Raw genomic sequence first — 21786 nt, 5'->3', positions numbered from 1 at the left:
TTCGATATCAATATGCTTATCGATGATCGATAATCTTTGCCATCGTTGAAATCGAGTTTTAATTTAAAAAAAAAAAAAAAAAAAATGCAATAGGTTGTTTGATAGGAAACATTCTTACAATACTAAAAGACGACTATCCAATCACGGATATTAAAGATATACAGATATATTTACATACATTTGTATAATCCATTGTATTTGGAAGCCCTTAAGGGGCCCATCCACTTATGACAGCACTGTCGCGAAGAATAGAAATGTTTATATTTTACGCGTGTTCGTGCGAACATGTTCGACAAATTGGTTGGCATGCTCGCACGAACGTCATTTGAAAAAATATTTGTGAAATCAACACGTGCCAAATGAACAAAGCATTTCTAGAGAAATTCATTAAATCTTTTAAAAATGAACCATGCTTGTGGCAAAAAAAAAAAACGCTAGTTACAAGGACAAGAATAAGAGAACCAAATCTTGGGAAACGCTTGTTCGAAAATACAAAGAACATGATGAAAGCGCAACGGTGCAGTCAGTAAAAAAAAAAGTGAATTCTCTGCGTGCGGCCTATCGGCGTGAGCTGCAAAAAATAAGATGAAGCATCTATCGTTCCTTCAAGATCAGGAATCTTTCGTGGATGGTATAAATACGTTTGACGATGAAGATTCAAGCTTCGTAGAAGTTGCAAAAGCAACGGTAAGTAATGTTGAATATAATTATTATCTATTATAAAATGTCTAGAGATTAATATCGAATTTAAAGTCGATCCTTTTGCCAAGACACTGCTTCTTCATTATTAAAAATCGAAATTCGAATTCTGTTGGTCAAAATGCCAAAAGTATTTTCAACAACGCGACGAGCTCTTGAGCTCGTTCAACTACATAGGTACACACGATGCAAACAATCTGCAGCATGTTGATTGCTGCAATCAAATTTGCACGTTTTAACACGCGTGCAAAAATTTTGCTGCAAACAAAAAATTTGCAATAACTGTTTGCGGCAACTTTTTTTTGCTTGTCGTCTGAATACAGAATTTTACCGTTAACTTGGTTGCGTCAGTAGTTGCTTGATTGTTTGCATGTGCTGTTTGCTTTCAGTCGCAATATTGCAGCAAGCAAAGCAAAATGTGGGATCGCAAGAAAACGATTGAATTAATTGAATTGTACGAGAGTTTTGCAGTTTTATGGGATGTTTCGTCAGCTGATTATAAAAATAAGTATAAAAAGCAGAATGCTTATCGCCAAATTGCTGAAAAATTAAACAAAAGTGATGATGAAATCAAAACAAAAATTCATCATTTGCGCACTCAATTTTTGCAAGAGGTGCGCAGAGTGAAGCAAAAAAAGAGTGACCAGGCTACATCGGAGAATTATACCAGCAAATGGGAGTTTTTCGATGCGCTTAAATTCATTAAAAATGACGACGGAAATAATTATAAAATTCAAAATATTGTAAGTAATACAATTTATTGAAAATATCCGAGTAATTGCTTATTTATATTGTCATGACACTCAGGCGACTCAAAAATGTTTAAATTCTTCGAATATCTTTTGCTTCAGTAGAGTTTTGCGTACTTCCTTCAATTGGTATGCAGTTTCCTGGTACCTGGTACCAGACAACAGAACTTGCAACTAAATGTCACTTGCAAGCAATGCAAAAAAAAAAAACACGTTTAGACATTGACGCAATATACTGCACGAAATAGCCATGCAAAAGTTTGCGTGCAAAGCAAAAATTGATTGAAGCAAGTAATTTGCATGCAATATTTGTGCCAACTGTTGCTGCAAATGGTTTGCCTCGTGTGTACCTAGCTTTATAGTTGTAATAGACGAATTCGACAGATGGCGAAATTCCCTCCACTGACTTTCAAAGCTTATTGCAATTTCCTTCCTATTTAGTCCTCTTCATTAGCAGGCATCTGAAAGATGATTGATTAATTAATATGTATGTAACACTTTCAGAGCAAACCAAAGAAGCGAAAGAGTGCTGACAGCAATGAGTTCCTGGCAAAAGCGATGAAACATTCGGACAATGCTAAGGAAAAAGATGTCGCTGACATATATGCAGAATCCTGGGCCGCAACATTCAGGCAGTTGCCAGCGGATCAGCAAATTTTTGCCAGAAAGGGGATTGAGGAACTGCTATTCCAAGGCCAACTGGGTATGCTGACGTTTGAAAGCGTAGCTCAACGTGAATACCAATCTAGCACACCAGATACTGCTAGACCAATCCCTTCAGTTGTATATCATCGGGGCAGCGTTAATAATATGTCTACATGTCTCAATTACACTTTGGCCAACACTTTGCGGAGAAATTCCAGTTGAAAATTTCAAGTCCTCATGATTGTCAGCAAAGTTGCTGAAAGCCTTTCATGTGGCGAGGGAGTGTCCTGTCGTTTAATTTTAGGTCCTACTAAACTTTGCCATTCCTCAAAGGTTTCCCCATACATTCGAAGAAAATTCTTCAAGTCCAGGTGGGACGTTTCGTACAGCTCTTTTAACAATTTTGTGTGAGTGAATTTTCCTCGCTTTGCGTACCACTCTTTCATCCACATATTATGCTTTCTTTTATTTTTTTATTTTTAAGTAAACATTTATTGCCATTAGGGCAACGATTTTATTTCGCTCCTCAGACACGTTTCCCTTTGAAAAATTTTATAAAATGTTGTTCGGCCAACAATGTTGCAATGATTGTGTTCGGCAAACATGTTCGCAAGTGGGTGGGCCCCTTTACTCTTTCCAATGAGCAAAGTGTGGAAGAAAGGAGACAGCAGCTGCAAACTAAAAATAATCGATAACATATCAATCAACTATCGAGAAGTGATTCCCGCCCTGGCCAAAGATGAGAATAAATAAATCTAATAATTTGGTGTCAACTGTTTCCATAACAGATTTATATAGATATATATATTTGTAATATATGATAATAATAAAAAAATAAAAATAAAATAAAAACTATAAGGAACATAATATTTTAATTCTATGATAAATGCTGATGTGCAAGCCACAAACGCATTTATTGTACTTTCGGTGGGGTTAAATGATTAATTTAGCGAATAAGCGCGGGCGCAGGCAGGCGGCTGAGCGTATTCTAGGAGAGAGAGAGAGTTGTCAGGGATTAGCGTGTTAGCCTAGCACGAAGCAGCGGCGAGACTTTAGTTACCACTTGGAGCGCTTGGACCAATCCTTGGGGGTCCAGTGCAGGCACTTGGAGTCGATACGAATCTTGCGCTTCTGCATGGCGCGCTGATGCTGTTCAATAGTCTCGCGCCCAATGCAGACAATGTACTGACCCTTGTAGTAGTTGATCAGATTCAGATTCTGCAAAGTGGAGATCACGTCCTCCTTCTTAATAGAGGTGCACTCACAGATGTCGCTGGAAGCACAGCAAATGAAATTACAAAAGTGAATAATCGGAATAGATAAATATATAACATGGCAAATACTTGATGGTTATGGTGGGCTTCTCGCCATCTGTGCCAGAGTTCTGGCTAATCAGTATCTCCAGTATGGTCTGGGCCCAGTAGGAGCGATAGGAGAGCAAGCCCAAGTCGGAAAGCGGCTTCTCCGGCGAGCCGGTCTTGCCCTCGAACTTGGACAGCTCATAGCTGAACTCGATGAGAAGCTTGCCGTAACCCTTGCGCTGATATGGCGGCATGGTCAAGATACATGCCACGTTGTAGTCCTCGGTGCTCTCCTTCTCCTTGGAGAAGTAGCCAACAATATGAAAGCCGCGCGAGTCAAACTCGGTCATGATGTAGAACAAGAACGGATCTGTGTCATAGTAGAGCGTCTTGTGGTCTAAGAATAGCTTGGCCAACAGGCAAAGGTTCTGAGCGTAGAACTTGTTCTTGCGCCCGTCGATCTCGAAAAACGAGATTGTGTTCTTGCGATAGATCTCGTTGCCCGGTGGGTGGCGGAGGTTGCACTTGGACAAGTGGCGCTCCAGGCACTTGCGGCTCTTGCAGTACTTCAGGCAGAACTCGCAGATGTAAATGCAGCTCTGCTGGCACAGCTCTTGCGGATACGGCGAGAAGTACCAGGGTTTGATGCGGTGGCGCCCAAGCTCGATCATCTCTACATTCTTCATGCGCGTGACCACGTCATCCTGGTGAGTGACCATGCTGCCCGACTGACGGGGCGTTGCCATCTTGCCGTCCTGCGAGGCGTCGTCGTTCCCAGCAGCTGTAGCCCCGGCCAGAGGAGTTGCGGGCAGCAATCCGCCATCGCCTGTCACGTGAACAGGCGTCTGTGGAGTCTGAGGCGTCTGTGGCAGCTGCTGCTGCGACTGCGCCTGTTGCTGCTGCTGCAGCGACTGCGAATGATGTGCCCCGTGCACCTTGCGACGACGATTGATGCGCTTCTGCAGCGCAGCAGCTAGCACATTGTTGCCATTGACCAGCTCAGTGCCGCTATTGTTGGCCATGGAGCCGCCAGAGCCAGCGATGGTGCCGCCCAGGCCGCTGGCGTGCTGCGGCTGCGGTGATGTCGGGCGCGACACACTGCCAGCCAGCGAATGATGGCGCTTGGGCGTGGTGACGCCCGTGCTGGTGCCAGTTTGCGGCCCGTCGCGCCGTGGAAACTGCACCTTGCGCGTGTCCAAGTCATCCTCGTTGACCCACTCGTCCAGACGCTTGTTAACTGTGCAGGCGTCGCAATGTTCACTTACAATTAATGCTATTTGTTATTGTTGTTTACTTACAGTCCACATAGTGCACATAGAACTGACGCTTCCCGTCCTGCTCTTTGATGCTCACAATCTCGGCCAGGGGCCAATCATCGGTCTTGTGCATGCGCACGGACAGACGACAGCCCTCGGTCAAGGCGGCCTGTTATAAACATCAACAATTATTATAATTGAAATGCAACAAAAAAGAAAATATAAAAAAATATCGCGCACAAAATGCAAAATGGTGCGCAGGTTAGAGCGAGAGGGCTATACTTGGCAGTTTCATTTGCACTCTATTTGAGTACTATGGTCAGTTGTTTGATAATTACCGTCGATTCACAAATTGATGAAACATCATCGTCGAATTCGTATTTGGTCTTCATGTCGTTATATTCATAGAAATTCAGAATTGTATTTCAATTATTCGTAAAACACACCGAACAGCAAGTCAGCCAGGATCAAAGTGACGCCCGGTTATCGATAGTGCCTTTGACTCGGCTAAGCTATCGATCTATCGCTTTATAGCAATTCGAGTGAAATTTTCTATTCGTTATCGATACTAGAAAAATAAATACGAAATTCAACAAAGTAGACTTTTTTATAAGAGCTTCGTTTCAGTCTTACAAGTTAAAGCAGTTGATACAATTTTTAAAATCTTAATATCGGAGTCTGCGGAGCGGAGCGTCAATGCCTAGAGTTGTATTACGGCTATCGCTATCGCGCAAGTATTCGATTACCTCATATGTCGCCAATAGTGCTGTGAAAGACCTGCGAAAGTGTTGTAAAGCAAAACAACTGCGCTCTAAAGTGTTCGTTCTTTTCAGAATTTTTACGTTTCATGTGTAATTAAACAAAAATATCAAAGTTGTGCATTTAAATTATAAACATATGATGAATTGTTAACGTTATCGATGCTTGTGTGTGCTTACGCTGGTCCGTCTACAGCAATATATGTATTTTTTTCGCTATGTGTAAGAGAAGGTCAGAAAAATGTACACACATACATATGTGTAGTGGAAGGTGCATAAGCAAGTGCGTGTGCGTGTGTGTATGCGAGTGTTTGTGTGCATTGCGTATGTATCAGAAGAAAAAACAATTCGCTAAGCGTTTAACAACAAATTAAAAGTGCAAAGTAAGCACTGTTTGTACATATATGAGCTCATTTGTGTATGTGTACATCTGTATTTGTCGATACATATACAGAATGTAATATGCATGTGTGTGTGAGCGCGCATCGTATGTGTAGCGGTGCTCATGCTAATAGAACGTATTTGTAAATTGCTACAACAACAAAAACTGTGTGGCAAAATGACGTGTTTGCGCTAGTGTTGCCACTGACAACAGAATGCCAGGGCTGCCAACGCGTGTGCAAGCAACTTTCCAACTTCCAAGCGGCAATTGGCAATTCATAAACACATTGTGATCTGCCTATAAAAGCATTTAATGTTAACGCACGCCCAAAATATTCGATAATTTAAATATCTAGTCAGTAAGAAGTGTGCGAGTGTGTGTGCCAAAAATAACATCGGCAACGAGATATGACCGTATGTAAATTTCGCTTTGCATCTAGAGATGAGAGGCATGTGAATATCGCACATCTCTATTTGGCAACACTGCGCGGCTTTGCAAGCAAATGATTTTTTTGACAAGTCGCATTTCTTTTATTAAATCTATATATTTTTTTTCTGTTATTTTGCTTTAATGTTTGGTGATGTGTAGACGCAGTGTCGGCGATGTGAGTCTTTCCAATCCAAATGGTAGTGACAAGGTTGCTCCGCTTTAAAGCAATTTAACTGGTTGCCTTCGATTGACGGACTGACAACTGCACCAAAGCGAAAAAATCAACAATTCAACTAACAAGGAGAGATAATAAGAGAACGAGCAGAGAAAAAAAGCATAAAATCGTAAAATCAGCAAAATCAACACAAACAACTACAGTGCGTAGGCAAGCGGCATTTGTACATCATTAAGTTTTACTAGAAAAACAAACAACAGTTCTACAGTTCATTTACGTTTTCAAATAAACAATAGTGACTATTGCGTGCGTATGAGAGAGAGAAAGAAAACGTAAGAAAAAACTTACGCCAGACATAAAACAACGCGAGTTGCAATTGGGCAACGTTCATTCAGGACAACCACAGCAACAACAACGAAAGTGAACGGAAGAGCGAGCTTAACAGCATTAACGGTGCCCTTCTGGGTGCCACTGGCTGCGGCGCTAACACGCGCGTCGGTGGCCTTGACAGCTGTTTTTCTAGGACATTGGGATCTGCAGAGCATATCCCACATCCCCTATTGGAAATCTACTTGGTAAGTAACCGTTAACTGGTAATTAGAAGTGTGAGGGAAAGAGAATGAAGAGTGGGCAATCGAGAGCGAGAGACAATTGCAGAGAGTGTGTTTATAAGCTCTATCGTAGTTTATACTCTCCTTTAATGCACACACATAAATTTGTGTTTGTAAATATATACATATATGTATGTATAAGTAGGTATGTGTATATATGTCCGTCATTTATTTTGTTGTTTTCTTTTTTGTATTGCCAGGTTTTATTTCGGAACTGACAACTGTCAATTGTGTATGTTTTTGTAATTTTAATGGCATTTCGTTGTTTGTTCGATGCCACAAAAGATGAACAATGAACAAATTGGTGTTTCATCAATATCATCATCAGCGACAACCTTATCATCATCCACAATATCCACATCTGCAACAGCAACAGCAACAGCAGCAGCAACTGCAACAGCAAGTGCAACTGCATCTGCTAGCAATAGCAGCGCAGCAGCTGCGCAACTCATCAAGGCCATATCAACAGGCAGCGCCGCCAGTGTCGTCGCCGGCAACGCCAAGGACAAAGATAGCAATATTGCCACATTGGTAACGAAAATCCAGGCTATTATTCCTGACACGCCAATCGTTTCGATTGCCGCCGGGACGTTGAGTGAGAGTACCTCGACCACCACATCGACTAAGACGACGCCGACGCCCTACTTCCAGGAGCAGCTAACCACCTTGATGTCGCACAATGTAAAGCTGGAGCAGCGACCCGCCAACGATCTGTCCAACAACACCAACAGCAGCAGCAACAATAGCAACAGCAACAACAGTAACAGTAGTCCATCGGCGGCTGTCGTTGATCTTAGCCAGAATCATGTGGCGGCTGTTGATAAGAGAAGCAACAGTAGCAGCGAGGGTGGTGCCGGCAGCGCTGCCAGCCAGGACAGCGCTGCAAATACGGTACACCATAATTTAAAATTGACGCCGCTGCTAAGTAAATCGGAGCAGCCTGCGTCAGATGTGATTGCCGCGGCAACTTCGCTGCATCATCGACGCGGCGCCACCACCAAAGGTAAAACCCAGGATGACCAATATGTGGGCAAGCGTCAAAAGAATAAAAGGGTAAGCTATGCTCTATATAAGCAATAAATGTATGTATGTATACAAACAAACAAATAAGCATGTACATACATAAATGTATCGAAAATCCTGGTAGAGATTCAAATAATTGGAGTCAAATTATAGCGGGCAACGGCTAATTTCATAATGACATTGAAATTCACGTAAATCAATTTTGTTGTTCTCTTTTACTTTTTCTACCTACTGTAAATTTCCTTTTCCGTTTTGTTGCCCTATTTTCTGAACTTAACTTCATTTTCTTCCCTCTATTTGTTTTTGTTTATTAGATTAATTTCGTTCACTGTTGATTTCCACAAGAATTTGCGACTCTGTCTCTGTGTGTGTGTATGTGTGTTATGGCTCGATCGTTTCCAGCGGACATTTGCAATTATTTTGTACACGCACAAAATACGTACACACATGCATACATATGCCTGTATGTATGTCCATAGTGATGTACATATGTATGTATGTATGTATATTGCTCGACTGTCGTACATATGAATATATGTATATGTATGTATACAGATATTTCTGTTTGAAAGATTTTTAAATTACATATCCAATAAAAATCGCACAAACATTCTATAAATATCGACATCAAAACTAACAACATGTGCAGAGACTCATACATGTACATACATACTGTGTATATGGAAATATGTATGTATGTATATGCCTACACACGTACATAGATCATATTTGTGTACATATAAAATATTGTATATTGCTAAAAAAAAAAAAAAAAAAAAAAAAAAGTTATTTAGTCAACATACACAAATTGATGGAGAGAGAGAACTATAAACTTAATTAATAGCAACACAATCATTCATTTCGTTAGTTCGTTTCGATATTTATCTCGTATTGTCTCTTATTGAACGTCTCTGTTCTGGCGCTCAGTAACGTGCTTCGCGCAAATGCTGCGCATTACAGCGTAATAGAAAAAGAAACCGTTACTTTAGTTGGGACATTCTGTTGTCTGGGAGCAGGCAACAACGACAATAACAGCGGCAGCAATGACCACAAGAAAAAGATCGCAATTAGCAGAAGGGGCATTTTTCATTTCATTTGCGTACGCTGTTCGCCTGGAATGGTTTTGGAGAAATGCCGTTATCTATCAGCTCCTTCCATTCCATACACTCGCACACATTCACGCAATTTTGTTTTGTGACTGTGGCGTGCCTTAGTGTAATGCAATTTTGCAGATCGGCAGGCCGAACGCGTTTCATATCGCATTGATCAATTTTTGGTTTATTTTATTTGATAAATTCAATTTCTTGTATCTCTCTCGCTTTTATTTTAATAGTTTTTGTTTTTGTGTTGTTTTTTTCGAGTTTGTTGAGAAAACCAAACCACAATTGTATGAACCTATCGTCAAACGTTTTGTTCTGTGGCGCCGCCGCAGCCGCCGCATTAGAGCTAACCACACGCATTTAAATTTGTTGTGTTTAATTTATTTTATTTATTGCACTCGTGTGTGTTGTGTGTGTGCGCCTTCTGTGACTTGAGCCTGACATATCTACATAAAACGTACATATATGTACTAATATATGTACATACGTACATAGGTAGCTGTTCGTGTATGTGTTCACGCACAACTATAAAAACTGTAGCCCAAGTGCGTTGTGTGTTAGAATTATTAACCAAAGCAAAGTGTTGCAGCGTCAAGACGCGGGCTCAACCTGAAATTGTAGTCAAAGCTGCAAGCCCGGCCGCGCGCTACATTTCCAGGTACTACACCCCTGATCACCAACATACTTCCAGTAAATACCGTTGCTTTGGCACTAGCTCAGTGCTGTTGAGGTTATGGACGAATAACGAAGCACGATTTAATAATTGTTTCAACTAATTTGCAGACAAAGTACGATCCTTGGGAGGATAGCGAAATAAATGATCTCGACGACGCATCGTTGAAGAAATTGCTCGAGGAGGCCTATTGGTATCGCAGCCCTGGCGACAGGAAAAACAAAAGCGAGCGGTTTCTGGTAAGCAGTTGATTAGCTCCAAGTAGATCACAATGTTAATGCATTTCTGCATATTGTTTATAGCAAATGCTTAAGAAGGCTGAGTACGACGAGGAGAACTCTTATCGTCGTGTCATTAAAAACTGCTTAACTCGCAACACGTCCGCATCATCATCATCAACGTCCAGCGGCTATTATGGCCACAGCAGTAGTGTAGGCAGCGGCGGCAGCAACTTCGGTGCGCACAATAGCAGCAACAGCAACAACAATACCTATAGCAGCAGCAGCGGCTATCATAGCAGCAACCATCGGACGGCATCACAGCGTCATAGGCAGTTCGGCTCTTTGCAGGATTTAGTCGAGGCGACGCATCGCAGCGAGCTGGCAACGACGTCAGCGGCGGCGGCGGCGGCAGCGGCAGCAACCCAACGTTTCAACTGTGATTATCAGCTGAGTGGCGCCAGCGGCAGCAGCAGCAACGCTCGAGCCAATCGACGCCAACAGCACAACAACAACAATAACAATAGCAACAGCAACAACAATAGCAACAACCAAAACGCCACTCTGGTCCTGAAGAAGTTCAAGATCAACTCAAACTCGTCTGTGTCGTCGCGACAGCGCGAAGGTGGCAGTTTGCCCAGCAGCGTCAACTTTGAGGCCAACATGGATATTAAGCAGAAGCTGACCGTTGGCGAGCAGATGGTGCTCAGCAGTGTCAATGCCAGTGGCAACAATCACAACAAAAACAATCGCAACAGCAACAGCAACAGTAACAGCAGCAGCAACAACAACAGCAACAGCCTGCCCAGTCAGCTGAATGAGACTGGCAACATGGTCGTGCAGTTCGATCAGGATGGCGTGGCCATCGATGTCGCTGGCGGCCAAATATATGAGCAGGAGGTAAGGAATAGGTGTATGTGGGAGTTCAATATGAATGCAACAAATTCTTATATAAGCTTATTCAACAACAACAACACCAACAACAACAACAGCAAACACAAACACAAACATTTGCTTAACTATCCATATAAGACCGTATCAATCCATTTGTCAATATTGGTTGAGGGCCTGAACTGACTGCCAAAGACATAATCATCACCATCACCTGTCTCTCTTTCTCTCTCTCTCTCTCTCCCTCTCTCTCTCTCTATCTCTCATAGTTGTAGTTTGTTGCAGGAGCTGGGAGTCACTCATTCATTTGTCTAAGGGCTGCCTACAGAGAGATTTCCATTAGAGTATTAATCAAATCAATTCAAGTTCACCCTTTGTTCTCATCATCACATATCTCACTTGCCTAACCAAAATATCCAAAATATTTCCCAAAAGACACAAAATTTTAACCTAAATGTTGTTTATTCTATGCGTTGTTCTGCTCTTGCTCTAACACTATCATTAACAATTAACAATTAACAATTCACATCAATCATGATTGAAGGTTGTCGGTAAAATCGGTTTGTGTGTGTGTGTGTATGTGTGTGAAGTTGAGGTGAATGTAAAAAAAAAAGAAGAAAAACAAAACAAAGATTAAGCGCGTTTTAAGAACTGGGCAATATTTACAATTCAATCAAGAAACAAGCGTTACAACAACAACAACAATATATATATTAAACTTTGTGCAATTCTTTATTTCTTGTATAACCAAAATCGAAACAAAAATATAAACCACATAATATTGATAAAAAGGAGCTACATTTGGATGCGCAGCACAAGGATAAGCCTGAACAGCCGCTGGACACTCTCACTCAGCAGGTGCAGAAGCAACAACAGCAGCAACAGAAGCAGCTGTCCGATGCCATAGACTCGGGCGCTGTTAAAGAGTTCCTAATCGATGATCCGCTGCACTTTTTCATGCTGGAGCAGTCTGCCAAGCAGCAGCAACTGCGGCAACAGCAGCAGCCACAATACGCCGCTGCGCCGTCCAATGCTCCAGGTGCCAGTGGTGCTGGTGGCCCATTCACGCTCACTCTGGACGAGCACAAGCGCAAAGTGGAGGCCGGCTACGTTTCGCTCAATGACAGCTACACGGCGTGCTCTTCGGTCTACGGCGTCGGCAGCTCCACATCCTCGGGCGCCGCCGGCCACGATTCCGGCAATTCGGCTGATCTATTCGCTGGCTCCGATCTGCGTACGGCCAAAATTGGACACATGATGACCGCGGCGGCCACGGCAGCTGTCGCTGCCTCGCACAGCGCCAAGTCCACAACGGTAAGAAGCGGGCCTATCATATTGTAGATCTGCCCTGTACTTATTGGAATAAGCTGGGAGGACTGAATAGAAGCATTCAGCTAAACCATTAATACATAGTTGTCGTTTGTATGTCTGTATGTCTCTGTGTGCGTGATCGAGAGTGTGTCAACAGATTGTAAATATGCCCAGTACTTAACGGACGAGAGAGGGGTATGCACAGCCAATGCAATAGCCGATGGGTTCTTGGAACTGCCTACGCTGAGCTATTGACAGAGGCTTGACTCTGTCTCGCTGGCTGTAGAGCTGCACTCCAGTGCCCAGAGACTTGGCGAATTCCCTGTATATGTTGTCTATGAGGCATATTTGTTAGTTGTGTCTGTTGTGTCCGCCTTGGTGTATGTATTAGCATCGTTGCTTAGTGTGCGTTAAGATATCTGTAAATGGCTTCGAGTGTTTCGTACTGTGTCGAGACAGTTGCTATAGGAACTGCAGTTAAGCTAAGGCCATTGTAAATATACCCTATATAGGAGTGGGCAAGAGCAGCAAAATGCATTTGAATAGCATACACCGATTGCTGCTTGCCGTATTCCAAGAGTTTCTCCGTTTTGCGAAACACTCTGCATTTTATATTCGAAATTAGCTGTAATGTAATGCAATAATTTGAGACTAATTAATTGACATGTGATATATGTAATTAGTGGCATAACTAAACAATATGTCGCTCATGATATACAAAGAAACTTTGTTTAGCTATATATATATATACTATATAAGCTCCACACTCAACGGGAACTGCTGCACATTTTCTGCAGAAGCACTGCCTAGGAAAAGAACCGAGACTCCAGATCTGGCGGACAGCTGTTGACCAAGGCTCTTCTCATTCGAATTGATAAGTCAATGGCTCGGCCTCAGAACGTCAGTATATATTATATTACTTAATAATATCTGACAGAACGATATTGACCTATGGAATAGTTCTTCAGCCTCATGAACTCACTAACGGCGAAATACGTTCTATGGATATCCGTTTGATAAGGCTTATGTGTAGTATTTATAAAGACATCAACCCAACAGAGTCAGTTTGAATTGATTTGATACTAGGCAAGATCATTTGAAAAATTAAAAATATTGAAATCTGTCTATAGGAATATCTATCAATATGTTTTTGTATCCTGAATCTATTGTAAATGGCAATGGCAGACCCCAAAATGCATTTATGCATAAATATTCTTGATCTAGTCATGTCTGTTATTTCGAATAATGTATATGTATTGCTAATCCGTCATAATCGGTAGATATTAATCGTAATTTAATACCGATTAAAATGGCTTAGATGGATATTTCGGATGTCGAATGATTGGACAAGTTGAATCAGATCGGGAACATCATTTCTGAGTTTAGTTCGTCTATCTTCCTAGATCCTAATACATGTTTATTTATGGTAATGTGATTTGATCTCTGGTTTGATAAAGTCGACCTATACCCAGAGCTCCTACATATAAATCTAGTATTTCCCATATTCTTAGCACAGAAACCGTATATTATATATGTTCATATCTCCTATGTCATAATTAGGTTTCTATGCAGCTAAAAATAAACAAATGTAAATAGTCGTAATATTAGTGGAAACAATTATCGTTATTGGACATCCATTTGACAAATCACAAACAAGACGTACGAAAGAACGATCAAGCGAACAACAAACAAACAAACAAACGAACGACGTCCGTAATTAATAATAGTAATATGAGGATCGTATAACATGTGGAGTTGGCTGAATGATTCGATAGGAACAGAGCAGAGAGCACAAAGCATAGAGCCCACAACGCAACACAGTGAGAACACGCAGAACACACAGAACACACACAACGCACACCTGAAGATCGCACAACAAAGTTGAAATTGTTTTTAATTTTGTTTTGTTTTCCATATTTAGAATAAAAATTTTGTGAATCGCGAAGTAGGAAGAGAAGAAAAGCTTATAGAAATGAATGTGAAATTCTTGAAGCGTTGCAAAAACAAGCGAACGGTACATTATGCAAAATTAAGGCTGATGGTTAGTTAAGTTGTCTGGTTTAACGGCGCGTTAAACTCTTATTTCATAGATTAAATTGTGAGTTGATTACGATATTAATGATAATATTCGCCTATTGCCATTGCAGCGCCAGTTTGATGAGAACGGCAACGCCCTGAACGATGGCTACGCAGCCGTCGCCGCAGCAGCGGCGGCAATCGCTGCTGCAGGTGGCACCGGCAGCAGCAGCGGCAATGGCAACGGCAACGGCAACAGCAGCAGCAACAGCAATAGCAGCAGCAGCAGCAGCAGCTCCGCCGCCAATCAGTTCACGACCATGATTACAGGCAACAGCGGCGCTCAGCAGCACCAGCACCAGCAACAGCAACAGCTGCAGCATCATCAGCAGCGCTCGAACAGCGTTGGCGGAAACATGACGACACCGGCCATGGCATTTGCAGCTGTTTGTGCCACCTACAACCAGTTGCAGCAGACGCCCATGATTGGCGGCCCGCCGCAGCCACCCACCAAGCTCAAGGCGAAGAAGAAGTCGCAGCAGGAGCGGAACACCACCACGGTGGACGTGGAGTCCGTGGCTGGGTATCGCGGCAAGGATCCGGTCGAGCAGCTGGTCAAGTACATTGAGAACGACGGCGCCCAGCAGCAGCAGCAGAAGAAAAAGGAGCGCAAGAAGCAAAACAAGCTCAAGAAATGTAATTCGCTCGAAGAGCTGCGCAGCTGTGCGAAGATGGAGGTCGACGAGCTGAAGCGCCAGTCGGCAACCACTGAGATGATGCGCAACAAGAAGGGTGGCAAGCACAATTCCGCCTCCGTGGCGGACATCAATAAGAACTGCAACAAGGAACAGCAACAATCACAGCAGCAGCAGCAGCAGCAATCATCCCAGCAGCAACAGTCACAGCAGCAGCAGCAGCCATCGGTGCCACGCAAGGGCGAACGTCGCTCCTGGGGTACCGAGGAGCTGCAGTATTTGGGCGAGCCCGCGTTGAACGACAGCAACAACACCAGCGGCAACAACAGCAACTGCAGTGAGCCAGCAGCAGCAGCAGCAGCATCATCATCACAGATATCGATGACGAGCGGCACAATGCCATCGCTCGAGCTGCCCTCATTGGCGCGCATGTCGGAGATTGAGGCTCTCAATACGGTGCTGACTGAGACGGCCGAGTTCCACGTGGTCACCAAAAAGAAGAAACCAAAGAAGCAGCGCGCCGTTACTATGGACGATGCGGCCGTCGCGGCAGCTGCCACAACCGGCGGCAACTTACAGCGCATGCAACAGATCACAAAGTCGGCATCGTCCAATATGATGTCGCAACGCTTGCGCGGCAGCAACATGGACTATTATAACAACAACAGCAACAACAACAATTATTATGCTGCACACACCGGCTACAACAGCAGCAACAACAGCAACAAGCAGCAGCAGCAACAGGTGCAGCAGCAGCAGCAGCAACAACAACAACAACACGCCACAACAGCAACATCAGCAACTGCAGCTGCAGCTGCAGCTGCAACAGTTGTTGCTGGCACACAGGATAATTCACGTCGCAAGTCCACCTCGTCCATGCCGCCATCGGAGAAATCTGATTCAAGTGATCTCGACTCGGTGCACTCGCTGCCCATACAAACTGGCAAGAAGAAGAGCAGCAACAATAAGCGTTCAGCAGCCGCCGCACAGGCCAAACAGAATAACAATAACAACAACAATAACAATACCAATAAAAATCATAATAATGCGCCCATCTCGTATGCGGACATCGCCCGCAACAAGCGCGAGCAGCTGGCCGCCAGCGAGGACAATGATGCCGGACACGATGGCCAGGGCGCAACCTCAGGCTCATCCCTGTTGCTGCTGGACAACAACAACAGCAGCAGCAGCACGAACAACAGCAACAGCAGCAGCAAACAGCGCGCCGCCAAGTCAAAGGCGCGTCCCGACTTTCCAGAGCTGCCAAGCGCCATGGCCGCCAATATAACAACAGCAACAGCAGCGGGCGCTGCAACAGCAACAGCAGCCGCAACAGCCGCTGTGCTCATCAGCTACTCGCAGAGCCTGAGCAAATTGCTAGCGCACAGCAACAGCAGCGAGGCCGAGGAGCAGCAACAATTGCAGAGCTCAGCAGCTGTTGCGCCCACAGCAGCAGCAGCAGCAGCAGGAGCAGCAGCAGGAACAGCAGCAGCAGCAACATCATCAAACACAACAAATGCCACCTCGAATCAACAGCAGTCAGCGCCGCCAGCGCTGCAAAAGTCCAAGAGTGTCGAGCACGATGCCCGCGGCAACAGCAGCAGCAGCAGCTACAGCTTCAACAGCAGCAATCTGGACTTGCAGTATCCGGCGCTGGAGAAGACTGTGAAGCGGCACAGCGTCAACTATGTGTCGCTGCCTTCGGCCATCAGCAGCAACATTAATTTTGCTGCAGCTGCCAAGCAACAGCAGGAGAAGGAAAAGGAAAAGGAGAAGCTCAGCCAAGATGTGACGACAGCAGCAACAGCAGTAGCAACAGTTGCTGCTGCTACAGCAACTACCTCAGCCAAGGCTAAGAGCAAGCCAAAGGAACTATCACCTGGCAGCAGCAGCAGCTGCAACAGCAGCAGCAGCAGCAGCAGCAACAGCAGCAGCAGCAGCAAGAAGGAGAAGAAGCCTAGTCAGGAGGAGCAATCAACGTCGACGATGACGACGTCGCCGCCCATTAGCTTTAACACATGCTGCCACAACAACAAGGCAACTGCAGCCACGCAGACGGAGGTGGCCAAGAAGCACAGCAGCTGCAACACTGTGGCCGCTGGCGTGCAGACAGCATTGCCGGCGGGCAATAGACCCGCTGTGATTATACTCAACGATGATCGCGACTCGGCGCTGGGCAGGCTCAACAACGAGTTCATCTTTGGCGACTTCAATGAGGACGAGCTGAAGCTGTTCGACGACGCCAGCGACAAGGAGGAGTCGGACGAGAAGCCCCATCAGGTGGACAAGCAGCAGCAGACGACGCCGACAACAGCAACAGCAGCAACTGCAACAGATTCCAGCTGTGACCAACAGCAACAGCAGCAGCAGCAGCAGCAGCAGCAGCAAGAGCAACAACAGTTGCAGCTGCAGCTGCTTAACGATTCGGGCGCCGCCTCCGATTTGGTTAACAGTTCGGCCTGCATGGATATGCTGCTGATCTCAGGGCAGGCGGCACAGTCGTCGCCCAATGCCGCAGCCGCCAATAACAGCCCATCGACTTCGTCGACGCCATCCTCGTCGGCCTCTTGCTCCACCTCCGCCTCCTCGTCCACGCTGAGCAGCACCAGCAACGGCAACGGCAATGGCAATGGAAGTGGCAATGGCGGCAGCGCCGCCTTGCACTTGGCCAATCAGTCGAGCGACAGCGGCATCTATGGCACTGCCAACATATCGAATTCAGCTGCGGCCACCATCAAGGATCAGGTGAATAGTTTCCTAAGCAAGGCCAGCGCCGGCAACGCCAATGCCAATGCCAGCGGCAGCCACAGTCATAGCCATAGCAACAGCAGCAGTTGCAGCAGCTGCCAGGATGAGCCGCTGCCCATGCAACAGCTGGAGACATGCAACGATATCGAGGCAGCAATTATTGCAGCTGCCCGCGCCGCTGCTGCAGCGGCCTCGTCGCGCAGCGGCAGCTGCAGTCGCAGCAATTCACGCGAGCAGCCGGCGACAGTTGCTAACGCCAAGCCACGACCAGCTCTCTATGGCACCTACGGCCTGGGCAGTGGAGTGCATCCAGCAGCTGCTGCTGCTGCTGACAATGCTGTTGCTGCTGATCATCTCGATGGCGAGGACGAGGAGCAGCAGCTGCACGAGCTCAGCTTTATGTCTGATCTCAAAACGGAATTTGGGGCGACGCCCACACCGCTCCCATCATCATCAGCAACCACAACAACATCATCATCAACAACAAATATGTCCGCACCACCGTCACGTCAATGTCAAATGTCCAACACGGAGCTCATTGTGGACTACATCAGCAGCTGTAAGTCGAGCGAAAAGATCAATATTTATATAGGTGCACGATTAATCAGTTCATGAAACCCCATAGAACAAAGTCGTTCCTTAATAGAGTTGGTGTCAATCTACTTTATAGAGATTATAGACATGTTTGTATAGATGTGATTAAGACACATTGTAAATATGTAGAAGAATTTATTAGAAGAGATTAGTTATATTTATGATGATATATAGTGTTAGGATACATTATATACGATATTAGTTTTGCTTAGGAATGAGTTCCTCTTTGGATCAGTTCAGTTATAGATTGTCTAGGTGAGCATTGGCAAGGAAGATATAGTAGTTCATAGAAGTATTCTTCTGATATTCATAGTTATAGATATAGATATAGATATAGATATAGATATAGATATAGATATAGATATAGATATAGATATAGATATAGATATAGATAGATATAGATATAGATATAGATATAGATATAGATATAGATATAGATATAGATATAGATATAGATACAGATACAATGCAGTAACTAACGTCTCTATTTTCTGCCCTTCAGCCTGGAATGCCATCGTCAATAGCAAATACGTAGTGTTCTACACCGATCAAGAGGATTCGCAGCCGATCTGAGCTTGAGGAGGAGACAACAAAGAACAAATCAAATTAAACAAAAGAAACGAAAGCAAAAGAAAACAAATCAAATGAAAAGCAAAGCAAAGCAAATGAAAGGAAAGCAAAGCAAAGCAAAAATGGAAAACTAAAGCAAAAAACACAAAGAAAAAATCATTTTATATATATTATGTTGCATGTATAATTGTTGAGAGAAACCATAGTCAGAAGTGCTGCTGTGCTGCTGGATATTGTTGCCACAAACACAAACACAAACACACACACACACTGACACACAAACAAACCAGCTACAAACACATCAACTATACACACACACACATATGTATATATGTATATGTAGCTATATATATATGTATATATATATGCATATCTATATATCTATATAACTTTATATATTTGCTATAAAAAATACGCTTCTTAAGCTAATTATAATTGTAAAATTGTAAAAGCCCAACTATTGTACCATATGCATATATATATATATCTTTATATATATATATATATGTGTATGTATATATTCAAATCACCATTGGAAGCCTAACAGAATAAACAATAAACAACAAGAAATAAACAACAACAAATGTTTAACAACAAACAACCGACACCAAGTCAAGTCAGCAAAAATTGCGCATAGATTAGTTCTTTTTTTTTTTCATTCATGATTGACTTCATTCAAGTCGACAAACAACATAAACAACTTGTTTTTGTTATAATTTTAGTTTATGGAAATCTATTTATTAATATAGATCTCTAGTTTCTATATATACATATATATATTTTTGGCGAACATTTTTTTTTTCATATATTTTTTTAAAACTATAAAATATGAATATGAAAAACAAAAAAACTGAAAAAAGAATTTGTTAGAACTATATAAATATATGTATATATACATATATAGCTCTAGAACTTTAGTTTGTTTAGCTTAAAGTCACGAGAAATGAGAAAACATAAGATTCGAAAAATGTATGTAAATACAATGAGGTAAACAATTTCTGCGTTTATTTGTGTATTTAATAACAAAACAAAAATATATGATATATGTAATCTATGAAGATATATATCTATATAGCTGTTTATATATATATATATATATCTATAAATATATATATATAAATTTATATAGATCGTAAGCAGGCCAACACTACACTAGACAACAGCCATAAGCCTATATATAGAGTATGATAATGCTCGACTATGCTTAACAAAATCTATTCGAAATAGTTAAAACAAAAAAAAGAAAGATAACGATAAAGGAATTATATATATATATACATATATATATGTATCTATATATATAGTTCACATAAACATAAATCAAAGCATTGGCCCCATATACATACATATATATTTGAGTATATAAAATATAAAGAAAAGATTTTTTTTTAATAAAGTTTGAATACATATATAAAAACCTATTACTAAATACATTTACGATATGCCTAAATAAAATATGAAAAACAAAACGTAAATCGTTTTAAAAGTTAATGTAAAATGTAAGCAAAACCACAAAAATTGAAGATGAAATTAAAAACATGCAAGAAAACTAGAAATTATATTTCAAAACAATTCTTAAATATAAAAAGAAAAATATTTCATATGTAAGAAACAGAAAAATAAAATTAATAATTATGTTTCAATATATTTCAAATCATTATAAAAATCTGGAAAAATTGCAAAAAGAAAACAAAATTTAATGAGCAAAAATGTAGCATACATAGCGCTGTCTCTGTCACATGCATGCCAGCTAAACTATATGAAAGACAAGGAGAGAGCAAGAGAGAGCGAGAGGGAGCAGTTATGTGCTAGGCTATATATGACTAAATGTTTCTTATGTACGTGTATTTATGTAATATATAATATAAACAAAAATATATATAATATATATATACACATATGTGTATCAGCAAATCTAGATGTGTTTTGTGTGTATATACATATATACAAAAGAGAAAAATGTACTTTGGTGTGTATGTGTGGGTGTGCGTGTGTAAATTTCCCTTTAAAAACTAACATTGTGCAGGCGCACAAAAGCTGAGCGCTGCGACACTTAGCAGAGCCGATTTTAGCTTGCATTTTTAAATTGTTTTCTATGCAATGTGGCTCGAGATTTTGTTTTTCCTTTTTTTTTTTTACCAAAGTAGAGTTAACTATATAAATTTTAGTTTGTTATATGAGCTTAAAAACTAAGTTTATGCCAAATTCTAAAATCCTTAAAGAAAACCCAATTAACGAGTGAGTGCTAATGTTTTATAATTATATAAGAGCGTGTGTGAATCTGTGTGTGTGTGTGTGAACACTAAATTTATATAAATGTATACTTCTATATATAACTCTACTACTATTTACTATTAAATTGCTATATATACTACTACAACTACTATATATATATAAATAAAAAATAAATAAAAAAATATATATAAATATATATGTATACATATATATTCAATAAATAACAATTACCAACTACAATTATAATTAAAGAATACTTTAAACGATGAAAAGAAATAAAAAAAACAAAAGGAAAAGAAAACCAACTACTACTTATAGAGTAGATGCCTAGCCCATCTCTTAACTTATACAATACATACCAAACTATTTGTACATGGAAACCCAACTAAATAAAATAAAAAAAATAAAAAATAATAATACAAAAATTTTAAAATTAAAATTAAAAAACCACAACAAAATATGGGCATTTAGAATTTAAAATTCGTTTGGAATGCAACAAATTTTCAGACCTTAAAAAATACTATTAAAAAAATGGAAGATAATTCGTAGTTTAAAAACAAAAAGAAAAGCCGAATAAAGTGAAAATTAAAAAATGTGTTTAAAAAAAATAATATTAAATGAAATATGTGTATTTCAATGATGAATCGAATAAAACAAAAAGTAAATTGACTTTAAGATCAACCAATATATGCATATGTCCATATACA

The 21786-nt window shown here is 41.7% G+C and overlaps 2 protein-coding genes and 1 long non-coding RNA gene across 12 annotated transcripts; 2 read left to right on the top strand and 1 right to left on the bottom strand.

Annotated features, from left to right (window-relative positions):
• Positions 1–1300: 1300 nt before the first annotated feature.
• LOC149267789 (uncharacterized) lies at positions 1301–2035 on the top strand. The gene is made up of 2 exons (XR_016271059.1): positions 1301–1442; positions 1953–2035. It is a non-coding gene; the product is annotated as an uncharacterized LOC149267789 (long non-coding RNA).
• Positions 1439–5419, bottom strand: Tip60 (Histone acetyltransferase Tip60). 2 transcript variants are annotated; one of them, XR_016271056.1, is made up of 7 exons: positions 5284–5419; positions 4989–5218; positions 4693–4819; positions 3437–4631; positions 3154–3366; positions 2529–3081; positions 1439–1909 (listed from the first exon to the last, which is right to left on the bottom strand). XR_016271056.1 is itself a non-coding variant. In XM_018014656.2 (6 exons), coding segments are annotated over exons 2-6 (1590 nt in total). In that variant the 5' UTR covers positions 5043–5218; positions 5284–5419; the 3' UTR covers positions 1439–3080. The 2 variants fall into 2 exon arrangements, 1 of the variants encoding a protein (XP_017870145.1); XM_018014656.2 differs by having other exon boundaries at positions 1439–3081.
• On the top strand, positions 5361–21380 carry tyf (twenty-four). 9 transcript variants are annotated; one of them, XM_089474247.1, is made up of 8 exons: positions 5361–5468; positions 6379–6969; positions 7206–8058; positions 9912–10040; positions 10104–10919; positions 11703–12224; positions 14369–18239; positions 18777–21380. In XM_089474247.1, the coding sequence occupies exons 3-8, from the start codon at positions 7279–7281 to the stop codon at positions 18845–18847; spliced, it is 6189 nt and encodes a 2062-aa protein (XP_089330373.1). In that variant the 5' UTR covers positions 5361–5468; positions 6379–6969; positions 7206–7278; the 3' UTR covers positions 18848–21380. The 9 variants fall into 9 exon arrangements, with proteins under 9 accessions (XP_089330373.1, XP_089330372.1, XP_089330371.1 ...); XM_089474246.1 differs by having other exon boundaries at positions 5380–5501; XM_089474245.1 differs by having other exon boundaries at positions 5438–5592.
• Positions 21381–21786: the final 406 nt, after the last annotated feature.

This window comes from Drosophila arizonae, chromosome X (genome assembly GCF_054131065.1).
Source record: "Drosophila arizonae isolate 15081-1271.41 chromosome X, UAZ_ARI_1.0, whole genome shotgun sequence".
NCBI classification, from domain to species: Eukaryota; Metazoa; Arthropoda; class Insecta; order Diptera; family Drosophilidae; genus Drosophila; species Drosophila arizonae.
The sequence above is the reverse complement of the archived record's forward strand: the minus strand, read 5'-3'. Positions and strand labels throughout refer to the sequence as shown.

Coding starts and splice junctions, on each gene's coding strand:
- Tip60 (XM_018014656.2), bottom strand. CDS start 5,042: ATGAAGACCAAATACGAATTCGACGATGATGTTTCATCAATTTGTGAA. Junction 4,632..4,692: donor CTATGTGCACTATGTGGACT/GTAAGTAAACAA, acceptor ACGCCTGCACAG/TTAACAAGCGTCTGGACGAG. Junction 3,367..3,436: donor AAGCCCACCATAACCATCAA/GTATTTGCCATG, acceptor CTGTGCTTCCAG/CGACATCTGTGAGTGCACCT.
- tyf (XM_089474247.1), top strand. CDS start 7,279: ATGCCACAAAAGATGAACAATGAACAAATTGGTGTTTCATCAATATCA. Junction 10,041..10,103: donor ACAAAAGCGAGCGGTTTCTG/GTAAGCAGTTGA, acceptor TATTGTTTATAG/CAAATGCTTAAGAAGGCTGA. Junction 18,240..18,776: donor TGTGGACTACATCAGCAGCT/GTAAGTCGAGCG, acceptor TCTGCCCTTCAG/CCTGGAATGCCATCGTCAAT.